The following is a 23,191-nucleotide window of genomic DNA, read 5'->3' as shown; positions in this document are numbered from 1 at the left end:
ATAATCCAATCTAACCATAATGAAATAATTAAATTTTGAATGAATGTTATCAACTAAATAAAATTACCAAACCAATTTAACAATTGTGGATGAGTATCATTTTTTTTTTTTTTTGTGAATTAGAGGAAATATTATTTTGTTTTTCTAATCTAACTTGAACGTCAGAGGATTCTTGACAAATACCACACTGGTGCTACCAAGTAGCTAGAGGAACGAAGAGACACCATCAGAGTTGCAGTTCTAGTTGTTGATGGTTACCTCGACAAGTGATATTTATTTTTACTAAAATATCTATATAATTCAACCTAACCATTACAAAAAAAAATTAATTTTTGAATGAATGTTATTAACGAAATAAAATTACTATTTTTCTCTCATTTTCTCATTTCTTACCAATTTAACGATGGTAGATGGGTTGGACACTTGGACATGAATTCCTTTTTCATAAAGATCAAAACTTCTAGCATCTTTATAGGAAATGGGTGGCATTTAATATTATATGAGAGTCTCATTATATCTGAATTAATTTCTAATGGATCGAAAACTGTCCGAGAAGATATCAATTTGGATCCTCACTGGATCACTAATGATCAGTCTGAGCCTTAAATTAGCCTTTAACTCTTATACAAAATCTTTATTTATTTACTTAAAATTTCATTTTTCGAAAAAACATATCTTGTTTTTTGAGGAGGCTTGAATGAAATATAGATCAAATCTTAAGACTGGAAGATGAAGATAAAAAATTATACCCAATAGGTTCAAAATTATTGGTTTGGGGGAGAAAAATGCCAAGAGGTTAAAGATGAGGGTTTTTAGGTCATTTTTATTTGTCTCTAGAAGAAGACTGAGGTCAAGGGGTATGTCATCAGTTTGGAAACATAGTTGTGGTAATCTCAAATATTTATCAAAACCTGGAGGAGTAACATATTGGAAAATATTAAAAATAAAATAAAAACGAAAAGACAAAGGTGAGTTTGAAAACCGAAAATTGTTTAAGTGAGTAGGCAACTCGTGCGAGTTGTCACTCATCGAATCTCTAACTTCCTATTTTAGAGTGGGGTTTCAACTTTCAGCCATGATTTTATAAAATCGTTTGAGTCATTGATGACTCGGTATCGTTGGTGAATGGGTGAGATAAACTATGTGAATTGTCCTTCACGTTAACTTATCCAACATCCAATACAATAACAACTGAGTTAATAAAATTTGCCGAGTTAATACGGTTTTATAATGTTTTATAAAACTAATTAATTTAAAAATATTTATTTTCTAATTTAGAAATGATATGCTAACTAATCATCTTCTAGACTTCTTCTCCCCCAACCAGTATGATCAACAATTCCATAAACTTTCTCTATCTCTCACTCGCAAATTAATGTCGTAGACATTCAAATGTTGCAGTTGTAATTAACCTTCAGTGTCAATATTCATGAGTAAAAAAAAATTTCAGAGTCGAACTCAAACTCAACTCAGAGTAGAAACCTCATTGTTGTTTTTCTGAAATAAATAAAAAATAGGATTTTTAATTTTAAAATAATAAAAATAATAATTTTTAAATAAGAGAATGCTAATATTCAAAACCTCATGAGATATCAACATACTCCATTATATTTTTTAGTGAAATTTTTTTGGGATACATTGGTCTTTTACATAATAAATACTTATTTGTCATAATATTAGTATAAATAAGATATTTAAATCTAATGATTAAATATTATGTTTTGATTGAGAGAAGTGGAGAGAAGAGAAACCCATTTTGTTTACACCATGTTTGAATTGACTGGAGAGAAATTGTGATGGTTTTAAAATTTTAAAATGTCTTAAAAGAGATCTAGGAGTGGAGTTGAAATTATAAAATATTTTAAAAGAGTTTCTCTCAAAATCTCTCCACTTTTCGGAGATAACAAAAACTCATTTTTTATTTCTTTTATTTTCTGCCCCACTTAACAATCCAAGTAAGAAAAATGGAGAGAATCTCATTTATTTTCTCTTCTCTTCTCCCTATATATCTCAATCCAAACACAACCTACATATCCTCAACATTTATTACGTAGAAGACCAAAATATCTTATTTTTTCACTAAAGAAAAAAATAATGTTATGGAGAATGCTAATGTCTCATGGGGTCTTGGACGTTAGTATTTCCTTTTAAACATTATATAAACTAAATTTAATTTTGATTAGCAACTTAACGTTCACTCCAAGTAAATCATCCGCTCATTAAATCATGTGGTCCAAGTCAATTACTAGACACAACTCGATTGTTATGGGTAGTAAAATAATAACATAAAAAATAAGAAAAAATTGAGTGAAATCACTTCCTTACAAATATAATAAGATTTGAACCTTATTAAATACCATTTTACTCAAATGGACTATCACACATGGTTTTAAAACTCGTCCAAGACCAAGATGTATCACCCGAGTTAACTTGGTATTGGAGCTGAACGAGACTAACTCCCAAGTCACTTTTTTTTATCGAGATTTAATACCTCACGTTGAATTTTTTTAATTTTTTGAATAAAATGTCTCGAACATATTGGAAAACTCGTCGAGCCTTGACAAGATGTGACGTAACCACATCAGAAATCCAACACCACAGCCCTCTAAGTTTCATATAAAATAGAATAAATTAATTTCTTTTCAACTAGAATCAAATTTTGATAATGGACGGCTATCAAACCTTCACATGACTCCCAAACTTAAAAACAACACCCTATTTTTTTCAAAATTTATATAATTTCGTCCTCTACAATCCTAAGCAGTGGATCATGTTTTTGATGCCCAAGGTCCCTAGTAAGGATTTCCTCCTTACTAACTTTATGAGGTGGGGAGGACTCAAAAACTAAAGAGATTCTACGTTTTAAATACGATAATAGGGTTTTGTCTGTGAATTAGGGTTTCAGGGGTCTCTTTCTTGTTTGTTTCCGCCATCTTCTTCTCCTTCTTCTTCTTCTTCGATCTTTAGATTTCTAATTCTTCGCCTCGAAGAAGAATGTTGGACATCAATCTCTTCAGAGAAGACAAAGGCAACAATCCCGAACTCATCCGCGAATCTCAGCGTCGAAGATTCGCAAATGTTGAGATCGTCGATGAAATCATCCGCCTTGACAAGGAATGGAGGCAACGTAAGTTTCAAAATTAGGATTTCGATCTCATCTCTTTATGGACCCTGTAACTTTAGATTTATGCTGATTTAGATATTAATTGTTCAGGTCAATTCGAGCTTGATAATCTGCGGAAAGATTTCAACAAGATTAACAAGGAAGTTGCTCGGCTTAAGATTGTGAGTAATTTTGATCTAGTGTTTTTTAGGGTTTTGGAGTTGATTTCTAGGGTTTTTAATGGTTCTAGAACTGAATTGGCGTTGTTTGATTTGCAAGGCGGGTGAGGATGCAACAGAGATGATAAAGAATACGGATGAGAACAAACAGTGTACGGCGAAGAAAGATGCTGAAGTTCAAGATGCGAAAGCGGCATTATATTTGAAACTGGAGACTATTGGAAACCTCGTACACGATTCAGTCCCCGTCAGCAACGATGAGGTAGAAAATCCAATATAGTAATTGTTTTAGTGAAGAAATTTAAGATAGGGTTGGATCACCGATTTATTATCTGAATAAACACCAAATTCAATTGAAATGGACATTTTTCCCCCTGTTTTTGCAATTTGTTCTGTTATTTTTCAGGCAAACAATGCCATAATCCGAACTTGGGGAGAGAAACGGGCAGAAACAAAATTGAGAAATCATGTTGAACTTGTTGAGCTCCTTGGAATTGCTGATTTGAAAAAAGGTATGTGAAGTGAACACCTTTTTAGATGAGCCAAGTCGCTTTTTACCCCTACATGTCATACTGGAAGATAGAACTGAGATTGTGAACATTTTATAAAATAAGCTTTGACCAATCGTTTGTTTTGTTATAAGTTTCATTATATTAATGACTGGACATGAAGTTTGATTTGTACAGAGTATCCATATTGCAATTGTTTCTCTTATCTCTACCAATAATCAGCCCGATATACAATTTGTGATCTTGTGTAAATTGGAAATGGCATTTGTGAGCTTCATGATCCCAGTATTTTTTTTTTGGATAAGTTATTGTATCTTCAAATGTTAGTGGTGGACCATGGTTTTAAAACCCGTTTATGAACTAGACCGAGTCGTCTCTGACGAGATTTTAAAAAAGGCCTTAGAATTAGAGCAAACCATGTCTTTGAGATGACTTCTCAACTCGTCTCGTTGGTGTTGGTGGACGATACCGAGACAACTCGGGCGACATTTGAAACCATGTGGTGGACTGCTCTGAGTTGTATTATAAGTGCTTTCTTTTGAGCATGGGACCTAAAATCAATTTTTTCATCCGGCTCAGGGAAATCCTTGTGAGGAATTGCTACAAGGTACCCCATTAAAATGGCGAGGGATGCTAATAACAATGATTAAGTGGTGTTATTTCTGGATTTACCCGTTCTTCTTATGTGCTAAATGTCTATGTTTTTAGAGTGTCATACTATTTATATAAAAATGGTCTTAGCCTACAATGTAAGACGGTAGAAGTTAAAAAAAAAAAAAAAAAGATTTGGTCAATGAAGAACAACAGCTAACTATATCATATCTTAGGCGCTTTCAGGATTAGAAAAAAGACTTTGTGCTACGGCTTGGAACAAAACCTACAAAGGGTTGAGTGTTATACGTCCTTACAGAAATTTTGTTTTGATGTAAGACCAACATTTGGGAAATTACTACTAGTTAGAGCAGGAAGCGTGTGAGTTTGCCATCTTTAGAAGGCTATCATTACATTGATGTCTGGATGTGGTGAGTAGAAGTTTATTGTTTCTTATTATCTATTGATGTACTTTTGTTTGTTTTGACAATGTTTATAGTGGTTACACCAAACGTATGATTTGATCTGATCATTATTAGGATTTGTAGACCTATATTGTATTTCAGCCTTAATTGGATTTTTTTTTTTCAGTTGTTATCAATCTACAATTAGGTTGGAGGTTAACATTTTTTGTTTGTTCTGATTAAAGTCCTTGCACTATTGTAAAATCGTACTCTTAACTCTTGTGTGATTCTTTGCTTCTTTTTTTGTTTTCCTTTCTAGAAAAAAAATTACATGTTAGAAATTCAGAAGCTGAGTAGTTCAATAATGTTTGAAATGATTGTACAATACCGTGATTATATACCTCGTTTGAATGATATTGTATACAAATTATCGATATATGTAGGTGCTAATGTAGCTGGAGGAAGAGGTTACTACTTGAAAGGAGCTGGTGTACTTCTTAATCAGGCACTAATAAACTTTGGCTTTGCATTTTTGGCAAAACGGAACTATACATTATTGCAGACTCCATTCTTTATGAGAAAAGATATTATGGCAAAATGTGCTCAACTAGCTCAATTCGATGAAGAACTTTACAAGGTAAAATTTTGGAATTTCAAATACCTGTTTGGTATTTTAGAATAATGAAGAATCAAAGTTTTTCAGGATGTTAATACAAGCATAATTTTTTAATTTTTTTATATAAACTTATATAAGCATGTAAGTTGTACTGTGCTGTTGGGCTTAGATCCATAGCTCAGTTGGTTTGACACTTTGCAAAGCAACTTTGAGGTTGTGGATTCAAGTCCTGCTAGCCCATAAAAAAAGGTTATTCTGAGATGTTGAATATGGATGATAATGGCCCACTCATCATTTCAATGCAAGAATACTTGGAGAGCGTGGTGGGATGGAAAGTATGAGCCTCCTAAGCACCATTGCCAAGTAATGATCAACCGACAAATGGGATTGTTTGATGTAAAGAGTTTTATGCCATTCATTTTGAACTGTCTGGGAATCTAGAATACAGAGCCAAGAGTCATTCCAGCACTGTTTACTTTCTCAAAGTCTCTGCTGTTTTTTATGCAAATTAGAACCAACGACTCTTTGGTTGTGAAGCCAACTTAGAGTTCACAATGGATCATCTTCTTACCTTTCTTGAACTAAGCAAAGTATCCACTCATTGATTCATTTGACCCACATTTTTAGGATAAAGCTTTGATGATGATGATGGTGATGGTGATGATCATTATCATCAAAGTTTATCCTAAAAATGTGATAATGATGATGATTATTAATAAAATTTTGGATATCAAAAAAAATAAAAAATTTGATGATGGTGATGATCGGTTAGAAAATCTGGCCCCTATTTATAGATTTTTCCCAAGTCCATTCCAGTCCTACAATTCTCACATGGAGCTGGCAACCTCTTACATGTCCATTGATGTTTCTCAAGATTGTGCTGCATCAGATTCTCCCTAGGACTCTTGGCAGTTGCCTATTTTGTGTCTAGATCCCTTGTGGCATTGTAGATTTAAGTCAATATCTCTTACTTAATCTTGGTACGATCTGAGATGTGAGATCCTTTAAGTTCTTCCTTCTATTTTGGACTCTACATTCTATCTAGAACTGTCGAAGCTGGCAATTTCTGTTGATGGATTGATACATCATAAATAATAGTAAAAAAAGAGGGATTGGTCTTCATCCCTGTCTGCCCCTGCTAATTGTGGTGCTTTTTATAGTGGTCATAACGTAGTAGAGTTTCCTCAGTGGCCAATTTCTATCTCAGATACACCTAGAAATCAATTACATATATTCCGATCTGACCATTTATTGTTTAAGAAATTCCCATGGACTTCCCAGTAACCTTTTTTTTCGCTTCTAATCAAGACTTTTTGTTTGATATTAGTTATTGGAAAGAGGATTATTTGCACCTTAACTAGATTTTGGTCCTATCTTCATATTTCCTGGTGGTCAGAGATTGTCCAATAATAATAAAGTTCTTGAAAAAGTATAGTAATTTGCAAATTATTTTGAAGAAAGAGACGAGCTTTGATTACACAAATATTTTACCCCAAACTGGCTCTACAGAGGACAACATGGCATGGTTGAAAGAATTTGGTGTTTAACAGGTTACTGGCGAGGGAGATGATAAGTATCTGATTGCTACAGCTGAACAGCCATTGTGTGCTTATCATCTAGATGATTGGGTCCATCCGTCACAGCTACCTATAAGGTTATGGTTTATCCTTGAAACCCATTATCTTAACTAAAGAACAATGGTTGTTAATGTGCATTGGATGTTTTGCCAGATATGCTGGATATTCGACCTGTTTTCGTAAAGAAGCTGGTTCACATGGTCGAGATACTCTGGGCATTTTCCGAGTCCATCAATTTGAGAAGGTGGAACAGTTCTGTCTCACCAGCCCAAATGGTTGCGACTCTTGGGAAATGCACGAGGAAATGATCAATAATTCGGAAGAATTCTACAAGGAGGTACGGGAATCTTTCTCAGAAACTTTATATAAGCTCTCATTTTCTGTCTTTCATTAATTCTATTTGAAGTTGTCTGATTTAAATATTTCTCTGTTATTACAGCTCAACATTCCGTATCACGTTGTGGCTATTGTTTCGGGTGCTTTAAATGATGCAGCCGCGAAGAAGTATGATTTGGAAGGTTGGTTTCCTGCGTCAAAGACATACAGAGAGCTAGTGTCCTGTTCGAACTGTACAGACTACCAGTCCAGAAGATTAGAAATTCGATATGGGCAGAAAAAGGTAAGAGTTCTAATTATGTACAAGATCAAAAAAATATGCTTCTCGGTCAACTAATACATCCAAAAGCATGACCAGATATCGTAATTTCTGCAATTTTATAGGTGTCAATAAGTTTTTATTGGTTTTGGTTGTTGCAGAGTAATGAACAGGTGAAGCAATATGTTCACTTATTGAACTCTACCCTGACAGCAACGGAGAGGACCATTTGCTGTATCCTTGAGAATTACCAGAAGGAAGATGGTGTTGAAATTCCAGCAGTTTTACAACCCTTCATCGGTGGTATCACCTTCCTTCCATTCCAAACCAGCCCTGCCACAGAAGTCAAAGGAAAGAAATCAAAAGCTTAAATATCTGAAAACTGAAAATGGGAACACGACCATATTTTACTTCATAGATTCTAATTAAAATTGTTGTGTGTGGGACGGTTGAGCTTAATTTACGCCACCTTTGAAAAATCAGGTGTGCCTGCCATGCCAACCCAAACTTTGGATACTTATTGCTGTATTGCAGAAAACTAGGTTAAATTATATGTTGTGATCCCTTTCTTTTAATTCAACTCTTGGGAGTTTGGAGTGAATTTCATAAATGATGTTTGCATGGTGATGGATTGTGATTGTCACCGAAGATTTTGCAACTTTTCAATATTGATGCCATTTTCAAGTTTTTTTTTTTCCTTCGAATAATGACTGTTATAAACCACAGTTATGTGGAGTTTGCCAATGTTGCGAAGCGCTCTTATATTCATGTTTAACAGATTTAAATATCCAGTATATTTAGTTTTTCCAATTCAAGTATGAATGCAGTGAACTGTACTTGGCAGACATTTGATAGATCCATGGATAATAACTTTTTTTTTTTTTTTTGGTTGGTAAACTTCACAGATCTTACTTATTAACATTACCATCCATCCCTTATCTTTGTGTACTGACATTAATTCAAAGCTTACAATTCTCTTTCGGGGAAATTTTGACATGTTTGAATAAATATTTAATATTCCTAGGAGTGCTTTCAAACGGATGACATGCTGATTGAGGATAAAGCCTTCTACCAGAGCCTAATGGAAAATGATCAAAATGCACTTTTTGCCAAGAACGATCAATTATTTTTAATCATAAGCCTCCTTTTCTACAAGTCTATAACTTGTGTATTACGATGCTAAGTTGAAGTTCACCACAGATTTGGTTGATTACAATATTCCATCCACCTTACGTTTTCTAAATCATCAATCAAACAAATAAAATAAAAGTATTATGAATTTTTAACCTCACGTGGCAAGTAATATAAAGTTGTTTTTTTTTTATCAAAAAATAAAAAAATAAAAGTGTTATTTTTGGAAATAATTGCGAATATAGAAAATCAAGGGTTTTCAAATCACCGTCAAAGGGGTGTATGTATTTATGTTAAAAATACCCAATTAGTTCATAAATGAGAGCAAGTAGACCAAAACAGGTAAGAATTAGTTCATTTGTTAGTATTCTTTCATGGAAGCAATTCAGATTTCAGACTTTAAATTTCAACGTGGGATTGTGGGTTTTGATTGGAGAAAGGGGCCTTAGACGGTTTGTATTGTTAACTGTTATCACCATTAGGCAATCCCTTGTCAAATCCCTATTATAGACTGGGCGACAACCACCAATCCATGAAACAATGATTCAACTTTCAAATACACTCCGAGATGACCAATACACCAAAAAAAAAAAAAATACCAGGTTTTAGTGGTACAGCCCATATCTCTTTGGGGTCGTGGCATAAGTCACAGTGCAAACTAAATGATTTTCAATTGGGAAAAATTAAGAAACACAGGAATGATACTTGGAATATTTTGCAACATGAGCAATGTTCATAATAAGTGGGTTTTCTATCATTGACAATGAATTATACCAAAAATGAAGGAATATTTTTTACCCAGTACTCAGGAACCCTCCATTATATCTTTGACAACGGGAACTAAGTGACAAAGATACCAAAAAGCTCTCTTTTCTCTCATACATGTTGACAATTTTCATGTGTTCTTATACTGTTACCGTGAACAAATAGAGCTTCAGTACGACGGCCAAAGCCAGCTGCAATACAAAGATACCGACAACAATCAAGAACCACCTTTCACCTGCAGACACGATATGTGCTCGTAGATTTAGGGCAACAAAGGTTGCTGACATGAACCCCGCAACACCTGCAACAACCCACCTAAACACTTCCACGGGAATCACAGACAGGCACTGCAAACCAAGTTTAATAAGAATTTCAGTAAGTCAATGCGCAATCCAACAAATCCCCCCATAATTTTATTTTATTTTTATTTTAAGATCAGTATACTATGAATCTGCAGCGAGATTTAAAATATTGTAATTTATGAAGACAACCTCCTTGCCGTCCAATTTCAACATGATTTAGATCTACCAGCCCATGGGTCCAGTTAAGACCCACTCTTGGAACAAAAGTGACTCATTGGATAAGTAAATTTCATTAAAAAAAAAAAGGAAAAAAGGAGAGTGGTCGAGAAGACCAGCCCACAAACAAGACCAATGTAAAATGATGAGATAAAGATGCCAAATATCTCAGCAAATCAGCAGATCATATTAGTTAGGGTGATCTGTTTGAGTCAAATCTAGGGCATAAGAGACGATCAGGTTCGATTCACCGAGTGGTGGGTTAACCGCGACAGACACACCTTTACACATATGCCACATGTTTGGCATGGGCAGCAAGGGAGCCCTCTCCTCATCCCCAACAACCACAGAGCAAGTATTCTTTTAAGGGTGTCGATATTGTTAGGCATATTTGTTTATATTGCCAAACATCATGAAATGAATTTCAGGGTCGCTTTCATACATTTAAGCCAATAAAGAATCACTGTATTTGCCTGAAACGCATTTAATGTGCTTGGCAATACCAAGGTCCTTTATTCATAATCCATAGCCCTTTATTCATAATCCATATCTCAGTGACATTGTTGACCAGGCAATTTTGTCAGGATTTATCAATAACGTAAGATTTCTTCAAAAATTGATCATGTAAGCTGAGCAAAGAGTGGAAAAGCTGAAACTGTTAAGAACTTACCGAGGCAGGAATGAAGACAAAGAGGGAGTATCCATATAGACACCATAGCTGGACGAGACCAGATGGTGCAGAGAAGTATTTAAGGAGAAGAAACAAGGCAAAAGGAACAATGATGACATAGCCATAGAACAAACCAGCTGACCAAGTGATCATGTTTATGTCATAGTCCCACTCTTTCTTCTGCAACTTGTGTGCCAGGTATGTGACAAAAGTGCCGATTGATGCCGCTACAAATATTAAGGTAGTGCATATCCAGAATGGCCCATACCTGCTCAGAAGTTTTAGTGAAAATTAAGATAATAGCCTTGAGCAAAAATAATTAAAAAGACTTCAAGAACTTCACAGAATTAATGGAGCCCCAAAGATTGTAAAGAGATGATACAAAGCAGAGAAAAATGTTTTTATGAGAAAGACTCTGATTGTTCTTCTCATTTAAGTATAAAATGCAAGAACATTTTCTGTATCTAAAGTGCAACCCTGCATCAGTTCATGCTTCAACTGTTAAATACAAATTTCTCATGCATTGTGATATGAAACAATGTTATCTGGTTCACTCCAAATAACAAAAATAAGTAATAAAATTATGTGGACATGCTAGATGCCCGTACAGATAGGTAAAAGGGAAAATGGCGTCATTGATTATTCAATCTGACTAAATTTGCTTATTTTAGTTCCAACATCAGAAGCAGGTTGACTAATATCAAGAAATCTTTTTAGTGTACGTATTTATATACTAATATTAAAGGAGAAAACAGAAATCTGTACAAGAAAGAAAGACAACCCAACTCCAATAAAAAAAATTAGTGCCTTCATATTGAATGTACTAGGATTTTTCATTTTGTAAAGTTATCATAAATAAAAATTATGAAAGGCATTATGTCTTATTTACAATGAATGACCATTAGAAATGGATCAATGACAGGGTTATGAAACAACATATGGTAAATGTTTATTGGTTAAAGAAAGCTCAATTGTTCAAGATGGTGTGGGGTGGGAAAGTTTTTCAATGTCTCCATGTCTTTAGAGGATCACTCTCTAAATTATGGTGAACAAATGCTACCAATAACTAAGTAACAACAAGATTTATTTGTGTTCGGGCCATTTTAGAAACTTGACAGATAGAGAGATAAATGAATATGTAGTGCTTTTGAAGTGCCTCACTTTGCACCTCAGATGCCAAGAGGTCTTAGCTTCTTAAGTGTGCCTTGCGCCCTTAACAATGTTGGCTTCATGGTCATGTAAATATCTCTAGGGCACAAAAATTGCCGGTTATGGAGTTTGGGGCATTTGAAAGGAATGCAACTCCCAGATCTTTGACAAAAAGTACCATGGGAAAGACCACTGGAGCTTATATTACAGATTTGACGTCAATATAAAGATTTAAGGATTTGAAGGTGCAGGAGTTTATTGACAACTGGAGCTCCTTAATTTGTTGTTGACGTATTTGACTTTGCTTCTGTCATGACTGTATTTTGTATTTTGATATTTCGAATGTATTTCTTTTGAAGGAAATCCCTCCCTTCCTTACTTCTTTTGGGATTTATTTACGGAATTCTCTTACAAATAAAAATGACAATCAGAAATCATATGAAGAAGAAATGCAATTTCAACATCAGGCTTCTTATAATTCCTCTATACATAAAATCATAAATTGCTAATCTTTAAGCATGAAAAATCTAATGAAAAAACAATGTTCGACACGTAAATATTTTAATAAACAACCATAAAAAGACAACTCACAAATCTGGGTTGCTAGCAGTCTTTTCAGAAAAGCTTCCTTTAAATGGGATGAGTGAATCTTTAATCCTCTCTAAGACATCTGACGTGTCTACATCAAAGTATGACTTGTAAGCTGCAATTGTGAATGTTCGCATCCAACCACCTTGCTGAGGTTCATCAGAACTACCACCAGGAACTGGTTTTGAGAATGAATCTACGAAGCATTCAAATTGAATTAATCTTTTTGTAAAGTATACTATATATGGATGACAGACATATATTAGTGACTAATAATGATCATAAAGGCTGCAATTACGTAATTCTTTAGTAAAACCTTATAAATAATTCCGAATACCAAATGATGAGTAGGTGTGGCAAAGTTTGTCAAACTCCACAAAGTTCCCTCACTTGGTGCAAATGCATAGCAATGTGACCCTCATAGGTTTGGAGTTTATCAACTCCACACTAAGCCTCCAAAGGGACGAATCACGGGAGTTAAATAGTTTCCATTCTAATGTGATTAGGATTTAGGAGATTTAAACCGTTTCAGACTTTCAGTACAAGGTAGTAGTTGTTTTGGATAAATTATGAGCTTCACATTGATCCATCTTAATGACAATCAAAATCCATAGTATTGTTGAGTGGATGGGATCTTGGGTTGCAAGTTTGAGTTACTGATCTTGTTAGAATGTGAACCCTAACACATACAGATAACCAAGAAAGCGTCCTAAACAGTGAAATTACAATCGAAGACCACAAAAATTAAATTAATCGCGGCCAGCATCACAAAAAAATATTAAAAGATCTGAACTTGGTGTTCCCTATCTTGGAGCAAGATTAAGAAACCAATTGAACCTCACTACCAGAAAATCTAAACTGTTCAAGATAAATAATCAATATCAAAACAATAATTAAATATTTCTCTTAGTTTTGACCTAAATCTCTCAAAGTCAAACTCTTATCTTCCCATATACATAATCAAAGAAAGAAATTTACCATCAGCATCGCGCGGAGGACGATATCCACCAGAGATTTTCCCTTGAGTTTCGGATGGGGGAAAGGTTTGAAGATTCGACTCTGTAAATCATAAATCAACCGAAATGAATCCCTAAAAAATCAAAATCTAATTAAACGTGTTATAAACAAGCAAAGAAACAATCAAGAAAGGAGATTCGAGATCCTAACCAGAGAATTTGACTGCTACATGAGCTGGATCTGAGACAGACTGCAAAATTGAGGAGATCAGTGTGTGAGATCTGAAGATTTATAACAGAAACATATATAGATTAATAGAAAATGAAAGAGATTTACAGGAACAGATCCGGAGACGTTCTGCTTGTCGAGACTGGTGTAACCGCTCGACATCATCTTTAACCTCGAAAGATAATCTCTCGCAAAAACCTCTCTCTTATTCTGCTTATTCCTTCTCTTCTGCTCAACAGATCTCCTTTTCTCTGTCTAATGTTTTCTTTGGGCCATATGTAATGTAAGTACGTAAGCAAATAGCACTTGGGAGTTAGGACATAAAACACGAAAAAGTGTAATTTAGATGTACGCCTCCGGGTTTTGGTGAATATTTGATATGCCCCTATATTGTGAAATTATGAGATAACTCCCTTGACCTCTATCTTGTTTGATAGACTAATACAAAGTGACCTAAATACCCTCATCTTCGATCTCTAGCCAAAAACTCTCTATTGCTCACCTGAAACCCACTTCAACTCTATAAAAAAATTTACCCTCCTTCGACCATCAAATCTCAAGAAAAATACAGGATTTTGGGGGAAGTTGAAGACAATAGATCTTTTGAAAGAACAATCATGAATTTTTGCCAAGGAGTCTGACTAGTCTTACTAAGTTAGTAAGGGTTTCACCCTCACTAAGCTATGATTGGATTGAGTGGGGAGAGAAGAGAAAAAAATATTAGTTTTCTTTCTCTCCAAAATTAGAGAAAAACCCTTTTAAAATATTTTACAATTTCAACTTTGCCCCTGAATATTTTTAAAGATATTTTAAAATTCCAAAGTTGTCCCAAGTTCTCTCCTGTCAATCCAAATATGGTGGAGAGAAATTGAGTTTCTCCTCTTCTTCTCTCAATGAGTTTGTCTTCGCTCCACTTCTCTCAATCCAAACACAGTCCTGTCCACCGACTCACCTTGTGATATCCAGAAACATGATCCGATGCTTTTCAGGATTGTAGAGGATAAAATTCTATGAACTTTAAGAAATAAAAATCACCTTTGCATTTTAATTTTAAGTTTAGGAGTTATGTGAAAGATTGGTAGCCGTCCTTTTTCAAAATGGTGGATCAAGCTCAAAAGAAACTTAAGAGGGCTGTGGTGTTTGGATTGGATTGCTGATGTGATAATCCATTTGAGTTAAATGACCCTACTTGGTAAGCCTTAAAATCTTTTCTAAGTTGGTAAGGAAAATGTTTCTCTTTGCCAAGGGGGTGAAGATGATGTGGTCAACTATTAAAAAACTAATTTGACAACAATGGGATTTTAGGGGGGAAGATCAAAGGTTTTAACCATGGAGTCACCCATCAATACCACACCAATACTTTTTTATTCCAATTCAGAGCAAGGCTTACTTCAAATGTTACTAATGCATTGGCCATTACTTCATCAAGACCATGAATACGAGCAATGCCGTCGCCTACTTGAAGCACAATGCCGGTATTCACAATCTTTACTTCTCTATCATATTGCTCAATACGTTCACGGATAATATTACTAATTTCATTAGCTAGTGATATGTTCACAGATAATTTCATTAGCTCGAAAGGATACCACGAGTCTTTCGTATTTCTATTCTTTTTTATCATAAATAAATAATGCCTTGAGTAAGAACTATCAGTTATGTCTTTCCCCGCCCCAAACACGCCAATATTAAGGGTCTCTAGAATATAACTCGTTGTTCAAACAACTATTCAGAATTACTAGAGCTCCTTGAAAGGCTTGTTAGTATTTTAATGATCAACTCACATGTCATCAAGTTTATTCGACTTAATGAACACCCGAGGTCGAGTTTACTGGTCTTTAAAACATAGGTTCCGATAGGCATCCTCTCAAGAGGATCAAATGAGAAGGATCGACCTGCTTGAGGATTCAAACTTCTTCAAGTGATAAACACATATAAATCAAATTAATAGTTAACAAAAACATCCATAGTCAACACTATTTGAATTTCCTTCCCATAATTAAGCTTACCTTTAATTCTAGATGACCCTTATTACCTCTACTACACACAATCTTTATTTGGGTCGTCAAAACCAAATCGAAACACTTTATTAACAAGGGATATGCTCGTACATTACCGATGTTTCTATCAATCATTCTTTAATAGACTCCGTGTGAGTATCAGATACCTGTGGAGTGCAAGTATCAGGACCCATGTAGTCTTCGTGATCTTCTCTTTGATCATCAAAAGCAAGGCCGAGCTTAGAACGGTCTTCAGTATCTGAGCTTGGACCCCTTTGAAGAAGCCCAATAATCCTTCTCTTTTCCAAATTGTGTATAGCGTGCCCAACATTGTTTTGGGGGACTTGGGTTGAGCTTCCTTCATTTCATCATCATCTGGGTCAGCGGCTTGAATCACGACTTTACACCTGTCCATGGATTATACATTGATTTGTTTTTGTTCAATACATTAAGAACCCATTTGAATAGAAAATAGCTTTGAGAGTAAGTAACTTTTAGAAAGTAGAAAGTGATTTCCTTTTGCTTTTTAAAAAATTAAGATTTTTTTACTTTTGAAAGAAGTTTTCTAAAATTAATCCTAACAAGCTTTTCAACTATCAAAAGGTTTTTAAGTTTGAAAAAACAAAAACAAAGTTACTTTTTTATGTGTATCCAAACGGCCTCTAAAGCTGAAGACGAGAAATGTGTGATAAATGACTGAATACCTGATTGCTGGATACGTCAATACAGTTGCGATACTCTTTGACACTGCACCCAACACAAAAGCTAAGGCGGCGGAAAGTGCTTCGGGGGATGACTCTGCATGTGTTTTGTTGCTCTGTTGCCCTTTCAGCAATCTTTGTTTAAGCTGGTCAAATACAGTATACTACAGCATGGAATACCAAATGAGCTTTCTTATCATGAAAAGGTACACCTATTTTACCTTTATAATTGGTATTATAAACAGTGAGAGCTGCTATTGGCACCCCAACATTTACTTATGACATTCCAATTAAAATTAAAAGAAAAAGAAGTCAATGGCTGAGAGCCTGAGAATAAGTAAAAGTAGAGGTGCCGATAGATTCTCTCTCTCTCTCTCTCTCTCTTGTTTAGATTCCCATTTGTCAGATTTAGGATTTTATATGAGCCTAATCTAATTTTAAGCAATTGTTGAAATTGTTTGAATGTGTTATAATGCTTTGTAATGTTGAGGTAATAATTGGAACCAAACTTTTGTAATGTTTGAATGGTGTGTTTTAATCTTCAATTAGTGTGCAATAAATAATTTAAGAAGTCGAGATGTAATAGGTAAGTTGTGGTGCCAATGGCAGCTCTCTAAACAGTGGTTATGTCTATAAACAGGATATATGTACATATGGCACAAAGAGGGGATGAGTCACAATAGCAAATCACACTTGACATAATAAACCAACTGCATCGAATCCCTGATGTTTAAAGCCATCCTCCTAACATTAAATTATAATTCACAGGTTTCCCAGATCAACCCATCACTCGCCATGTGTCACATGTGGGAGTCCAAAAAAATGCATTGTGAGTACCTGGATAGCAGGGTTGGAGGTCAGAAGAAGAGAGATGCCAAGGCCATCATATACTTCACTCCAACTGCTCTCTGTAAGGGTTTTCCAAAGCCCCTTGGATTTCCCAAACGCACTTGTTTGCATCCTCGAGGATACTGTATCAAGGGGCTGAAAAGCAAAATCAGATATAGAATATTTTGGAGTTCAGAGGAAATTGAAAATAGAAAATGAATCTACAGTGACTTGCTACATCAAAATGGTACTCAGATTCCAATTCCAACACCATGGATCAAACAATCCAAAGTATCTGAGCTTTGCACTATATGCAAGAAAAATTAGGATTACATCATCATCAAGGCCTTGTCCCAAAAATTTGGGATTGACTACACGAAGCTGCCCTTACTGTCTCAAATAAGTGAATGAGACTGCACAAAAGATGACTTACATGTGTCAATAAGACGGTGCAAGCCCCAGCAGCAGCAGCAATAATCAAGTTTGCTTTTGTTCCAATAGCTTTTTTCCCACTCCACACTATATAATGCCTTTTGAAGTAACTGTAACCATAGAAGTACACAAATTGTGCAATGAAGGATTGTAGGTTCTTGGTTCCTAGCCCTTGGTACAATGAAAGAACCTGATGTCTAGAAATTGCTTCCCATAATACATCAGAGAGATTCCTACAAGTCACAGCAATTGAAATTAAATAAATCATTTTTTAACAGCTAACTACTTATTAAATCAATATGTTGCTACATAAGGCAAAATAGTTCAGAATATTCGAGTTAACTCTTAGTAACGATGATCAACAAAGGTCAGCCAATACCCAAGTGATGGGGCATCTCACCCAACTATAAAGTTGACTTTCATTCATCAAAACATTATAAATTATAGATCTTTATTAACCTAATTTCCTATTCGAATTTTAAAAGTATTCTAAACTTTGACCAATAATGGCACCAGTGAGAAAGGAAAATTTGGTGCACGTTGAAGACCCATAAGGGCGAGAAGAAGGCCAAAAAAGGCACTGATCACTGATGTAGTAAGTAAGAAAATATGTAGAGAAACGTGCCTTGAGACTTTGTCAAAAGATAGGGCTAATGATAGAGTTGAATGGCAAACTGGTCATGTTCATAAAAAAAATTGACAAAATAGGATTGTTGTAGGCCCATCTCTTCTGTTTGGATCTCAGAATTTCTTTTAATGATTCTTTTCCTATGTACATAGAGGGTGCATGAGGTGTATTGTGGCAGGGATACTAGTTCGTCAAACACTGTTCATTGAGTATAAAAGAACACATCCTCAAGATCATGGAATGTAGCTCCAATTCCTTGCAATCGTGCCTTCAATCTTTCTTCGTGATTTGGTGCTTATAACATGGGATACAGCCATAGAAGATGGATTGGCAAAGCAAAAGTTTGGACAACCATAATAATTTCTGTTGGAGGTAAAAGATTTGTGGGGCTAACTCAAAAGAGGACATTTACAATTGGCGAGGCAGCTGAACGGGAAAATTCAACTTTTAAGTAGTGAAGCAATGTGTCAAGGTTGGCAAAGAATGGATTCGAATTCGAACAACCTTGCCAAAAGATGGACAGATCTACAACAACACGAATCCGACCTAAAAAATCACAGCCGAATACTCACGTGGATATACCCTATCCTTGAGCCTTGTGTTTCTGAGTCAGATGCTTCATTTGATGACACTATAGAGATGTCCACCATACCCAGCAGGTGTAGCATTGAACAAAATAATGAATTTTAGTAATGGGTGTGCCGAAAGAGATAATATTATGGTGAGAGATGTCAGTGGGATGGGTACAGTGGTGCAATTGTGTTTCACAATAACTTCAGTCAAATACAGTACAAAAGCAACTGTTAACCAACAATTACAATTTTAACATATCTGATGGTGGTTGCTAAGGTAAATTTCACTAAGAATTTATTTATTCTTATTTTTATTTTCTTAATAATATCACTAGATAACTTCTGAAGGAACCAACAGACAACAGGACAAACAAAAAATTATCCAACACCGAAGGCTTTTCACCAAATGGAATAGCCCAGCGACTCAGAATCTTGAGACAATCAATTTAATCAGCCAACACCTGGGCTCTGGATATTCTATACATTGGGCTAGGTTGGAGTTGGGAATTTGGAGCTCGGTCATAAGTTGGGTAGGGGTCAAGTCAAGTCTCATTCAACGTGACTCAAACCGAGCTTAGGCTCTCTTATGCGGTTTTTTTTTTATTGATCAGTAAAGATAAGATTATTAAGAGAAGAAAATTCAAGGGGGGTCGAGGAGACCAACCCAAAACAAAGAAAAAAAACCAATAAAAAGGAAAGGCAAACAAAAAACAAAACAAAAGACTCTCATGACAACGAGCAAACCCTATCCCATTGCACAATAAAATCTTCAAAGAAGACCCCCTTAAAAACCTTGTAAAGTTTACTCCAATAGAACATAAGCTCCAAAATAGAAAGAAATAATCCTTCCATCGTAGTCACTTTCCCCTAAAAAATGCACTGATTGCAATATTTTCAAATTTCCCAACAAACCGCGAAGGGGATCAAGAACCAAAGAATCTGTTTAGAAGACGAGAAATAACCACCCCACGACAACCAAGACTCTAAAGCCAACTTAATTGATCTGGGGAAACAACCTACAATACCAAATAAAGATAAGAAGTGCGACCAAATGAGGTGAGCCACTCGACAATGAATGAGTAAATAGTCCACCGTTTCTGCCTGAGAACTGCACATGCAACACTAATTCGGCTAAATAAAATCCCTTTTAATCAACTGGTCCATAGTAGCAAGTCTCCCTAACGCCGCCATCTAAAGAAAAGTCGAGATCTTCAGAGGAACCTTACCCCCCAGACAAAAGAGCAAGGAAAAGACGATGCAGTACTAGGAACGATACCCTCATAAAAAGACTTCACCGTAAATTTTCCATCTCTAGTGCCCCACACTCTATGATCTTCCGAGGAACTCTCCAAGCTTATGCTCTCCAACATAGAAGTTAGCCTCCCAAGATTACCCACCTTCCAATCATTAAAAGATCTTCTGAACCCAAAATCCCAATTAATCGCCCCATTATCAACACTTCTGAAACACGAAATAACTTGATTCTTCTTCTGCAACAAAGCAAAAAGATCCGGAAATATGTTCTAAAGCGGACCATTCCCACACCACCAATCCTCCCAAAATCTCACCTTACTCCCCCTCCCCACTTTACATCTCACTTTTCTCTTCAACAATAGAGGTCTTCTGAGGATACCCTTCCACACCCCACAACTCGACGCCCTTTTAGCCGGACCACTCTCTCATCCATTTTCATTCACCCCATATGAGTTAATTGTATTATTACATATAAGTTAATGTATTACTTATATAAGTAAAAAAAAAAACAAAATAAAATTAGAAAATAAACTAGGGTTGGTTGTGCCTTTCTCTTCTCTCTTCATTTTCCTCTTCTCTACTCTCTTCTCTCTTCCTTTCTCTTTCCTCAATCATTTTTCCTCTCTCTCCCATCTTCCTCCTATCCTCTTTTTCATCTTGTCTCTCTGGCATTTACCACTTTTTGCAATCTGTTGAGATCATGGTTTTAAAACTCTAATTCACGTCTCGTCTCGTCCATGCCCGATACCGAGTTGTCTCAGACGAGTCATCTCGTCTTGTTCGGCAATGATACAATGGTTTCAGACCATTTAAAAAAATCTGAAAAAATTCTGAAAACCCTCTTCGATTTCATCTTGAGTTAGAGGTGGAAGATGAAGTTTTTTACCAAACCCCTTTGTTCTCCAGTTCACTTGGTTGAGAAGAGAAGAAAAAATTGATTTGCAAGTGAAAATGATAGGGTTTAGAAATGAAAATTGATACATCTCGTTTGTCTAGGATATCTCGTCCAAAATTTTCGATATCTCGTCCGAGACGTATAATTCATCTCACGAGATTCCGCAAACCCCAAAAAAGCACGTCTGTCTATCAATCTCGTTGTTGGGTGATACTAAGACGACTGAGGTGATACGTCTCAATCTCGGACGAGTTTTGAAACAATGGTTGGGATCCATGGAAGGAGAGAAACAACCAAGTGTTCGAGGGGAATGAACAACCGGTCTAGGAACTAATTATTAGTATTTTTTTGTTGTTGTTGCAAATTATTTGAGGAATTCAAGGGAATCTTCTCTAAAGATTTATTATTTAGATGGGACTCTATATGCAAGCCACATGACTAATTTTGTACTCCTTTGTAGTAATGGTCATCTCGACCATTGCTCCTTCTTCATAAATACAATACAACTTATACCTTCAAAAAAAAAAAAAAAAAAATTCATTTTAGTAGATACTTGTCTAAGGATCACCATCCATATCTAATAAGTCTTCTCACATCTATATAACAAGAAGGTGAGAGATGTTGATGTTTTTGCACCAAAGCAGAGTTCCAAAAGAAGGTTCTATATGATTTCCATGTTGAGGAATGGCGGAAAGTAGTACTAATTGAAGGATAAAGCACGAAAACCTCAATTCCATTAACCTTATTTTATTAAATTAACTAATAAACTTATCACTTATCGATGTCGGTTTCCAATCACCCAAATATCTACTAACAATTAACAACTCCTCACTTGTAATTCTAGTCTTTCAAGATCAAATTTCGAAACATAAACAATGATTTAATTCATCCTTTTATAACATAACAATTCTAAAATACCAAACAATAAGTCCAAACTTGGGAAGATTTGTACCACAAGTACGATCTAACAACTTAAATTAGAACGAAAAAGATCCCAAATAATCAAAGAAAACTAAAGTTAAATCAAACAGAAGGATTGCTCACCTGTATCTTTGCTGGCCTTGTACTCGAGCTTCGGCCTGGTATTTAGTCTTACACGTATCGAGAGGGTAGAGAATGGTTGTGCTCAGCAATGATCCAACGGCTCCCGATGTCGCCTCTGATATAGATTCCAGATAAACGGCCATGATGAGTTCTGTGGTAAAGTTGGAACAAATGTGGGATTTTTCGGTGAGTGAAGAAGGCGAAGAAGCGGTGAAAGAAAATGGAAGGAAATAACTGATCGTGACGTAGAGAGATACAAAAAGGTGGCAGTGGGCACTGTTATTGGGAAATGGGAATGGGAACTTTGACAGGCGCCTCTAACTTAACGGTAGGTGAGGTGGCGGAGACTAACGGAGATCTTTTTTTTTTTTTAGGTTTTGTTAACATGTGCCCCAAGGGCATACATTCTGATGCATTAAATACACCTTGAAAATTGAATTCCCTTAAAATATATTTTTTTTATCAATAATATCCTAGATTGCTTATTTACATCTCGATACGCCCTTAACTGGTGCCCTAAGGGCACTCGTTCAAGTGCAATAAATACGCCTTGAGAATAAGCATTTAAGGGTATTTTGATAAATAAAAATAATAATTGAGGACTTTATTATAATTTTTTTGTTGGGGAGGGGGGTTTGGGATGGTGTGGTCTATGAAGTTTGCCCTAAGGGCACATGTTAATGTGCATTAAATACACTTTGGGAACAAGCATCTAGGGGTATTTTTGGTCAAAAATATATTTTTAAGGTCAATTTTGATACAAAACTTTAACATAGGCCAACACGTCTATTTTTTTTTTTTGGGTACAAAATCCAATTTTTAAAGTGTATTAATAGCATTGTCCTTAGGCCACAAAAATACCCTCAAATGTTTTTTTCCCAATATGTATTTAAGGCATCGAAATGTCTCCCCTAGGGCATATATTTAGGGGTGTCAATGGGCCGGTTTGGGCTCAATTCCAAATATTTTTAGAATCCAAAGCATCATATATATATATCTTGTTGGTTATGATTTCGATTCTAAAATTAGTGAAACTGTAATAGGAATCACTAAAAAATGTAAGTACCCATCGATTTCGGTTCTTCATAAATGGATAAGATGAACAAAAAAATCGAGTATGGCAAGATTATGTATCTTCGTGAATTTGGTGTTTAAAAAAACTTTCATGCAAAGGAGATGAAATACTACTATCTTTCACGATGTTTTCTTATCTTATCCATTTATTAAGAAAAATGACTGATGGGTATCTATGATTTT

At 35.4% G+C, this 23,191-nt stretch overlaps 3 protein-coding genes across 3 annotated transcripts; 1 reads left to right on the top strand and 2 right to left on the bottom strand.

Moving 5' to 3' along the window:
- Positions 1-2,777: 2,777 nt before the first annotated feature.
- Positions 2,778-8,263, top strand: LOC147402313 (seryl-tRNA synthetase / serine-tRNA ligase). The gene is made up of 9 exons (XM_086443922.1): positions 2,778-3,127; positions 3,215-3,285; positions 3,383-3,544; positions 3,689-3,794; positions 5,230-5,423; positions 6,953-7,056; positions 7,133-7,316; positions 7,419-7,598; positions 7,736-8,263. The coding sequence occupies exons 1-9, from the start codon at positions 2,995-2,997 to the stop codon at positions 7,943-7,945; spliced, it is 1,344 nt and encodes a 447-aa protein (XP_086300048.1). The 5' UTR covers positions 2,778-2,994; the 3' UTR covers positions 7,946-8,263.
- A 1,174-nt stretch (positions 8,264-9,437) lies between these two features.
- On the bottom strand, positions 9,438-13,865 carry LOC147402312 (uncharacterized). Its single transcript, XM_086443923.1, has 6 exons — positions 13,689-13,865; positions 13,563-13,602; positions 13,374-13,454; positions 12,399-12,591; positions 10,659-10,926; positions 9,438-9,817 (listed from the first exon to the last, which is right to left on the bottom strand). Exons 1-6 carry the CDS (start codon positions 13,743-13,745, stop codon positions 9,611-9,613), a joined length of 846 nt encoding a protein of 281 aa, XP_086300049.1. The 5' UTR covers positions 13,746-13,865; the 3' UTR covers positions 9,438-9,610.
- A 1,637-nt stretch (positions 13,866-15,502) lies between these two features.
- Positions 15,503-22,230, bottom strand: LOC147402311 (peroxisomal adenine nucleotide carrier 1-like). Its single transcript, XM_086443924.1, has 5 exons — positions 21,935-22,230; positions 17,543-17,774; positions 17,119-17,265; positions 16,285-16,445; positions 15,503-15,987 (listed from the first exon to the last, which is right to left on the bottom strand). The coding sequence occupies exons 1-5, from the start codon at positions 22,075-22,077 to the stop codon at positions 15,708-15,710; spliced, it is 963 nt and encodes a 320-aa protein (XP_086300050.1). The 5' UTR covers positions 22,078-22,230; the 3' UTR covers positions 15,503-15,707.
- Between the last annotated feature and the right edge of the window lie 961 nt (positions 22,231-23,191).

The sequence above is a fragment of the Akebia trifoliata genome, chromosome 5, assembly GCF_017979445.1.
Source record: "Akebia trifoliata isolate Shusen 1 chromosome 5, ASM1797944v1, whole genome shotgun sequence".
NCBI lineage: Eukaryota > Viridiplantae > Streptophyta > Magnoliopsida > Ranunculales > Lardizabalaceae > Akebia > Akebia trifoliata.
The sequence above is the reverse complement of the archived record's forward strand: the minus strand, read 5'-3'. Positions and strand labels throughout refer to the sequence as shown.

Coding starts and splice junctions, on each gene's coding strand:
- LOC147402313 (XM_086443922.1), top strand. CDS start 2,995: ATGTTGGACATCAATCTCTTCAGAGAAGACAAAGGCAACAATCCCGAA. Junction 7,057..7,132: donor CCGTCACAGCTACCTATAAG/GTTATGGTTTAT, acceptor ATGTTTTGCCAG/ATATGCTGGATATTCGACCT. Junction 7,599..7,735: donor TTCGATATGGGCAGAAAAAG/GTAAGAGTTCTA, acceptor TGGTTGTTGCAG/AGTAATGAACAGGTGAAGCA.
- LOC147402312 (XM_086443923.1), bottom strand. CDS start 13,745: ATGATGTCGAGCGGTTACACCAGTCTCGACAAGCAGAACGTCTCCGGA. Junction 12,592..13,373: donor TCCTCCGCGCGATGCTGATG/GTAAATTTCTTT, acceptor AATGCTTCGTAG/ATTCATTCTCAAAACCAGTT. Junction 10,927..12,398: donor ACTGCTAGCAACCCAGATTT/GTGAGTTGTCTT, acceptor ACTTCTGAGCAG/GTATGGGCCATTCTGGATAT.
- LOC147402311 (XM_086443924.1), bottom strand. CDS start 22,077: ATGGCCGTTTATCTGGAATCTATATCAGAGGCGACATCGGGAGCCGTT. Junction 17,775..21,934: donor CAAGGCCAGCAAAGATACAG/GTGAGCAATCCT, acceptor TGTGACTTGTAG/GAATCTCTCTGATGTATTAT. Junction 16,446..17,118: donor CCTCCAACCCTGCTATCCAG/GTACTCACAATG, acceptor TCCATGCTGTAG/TATACTGTATTTGACCAGCT.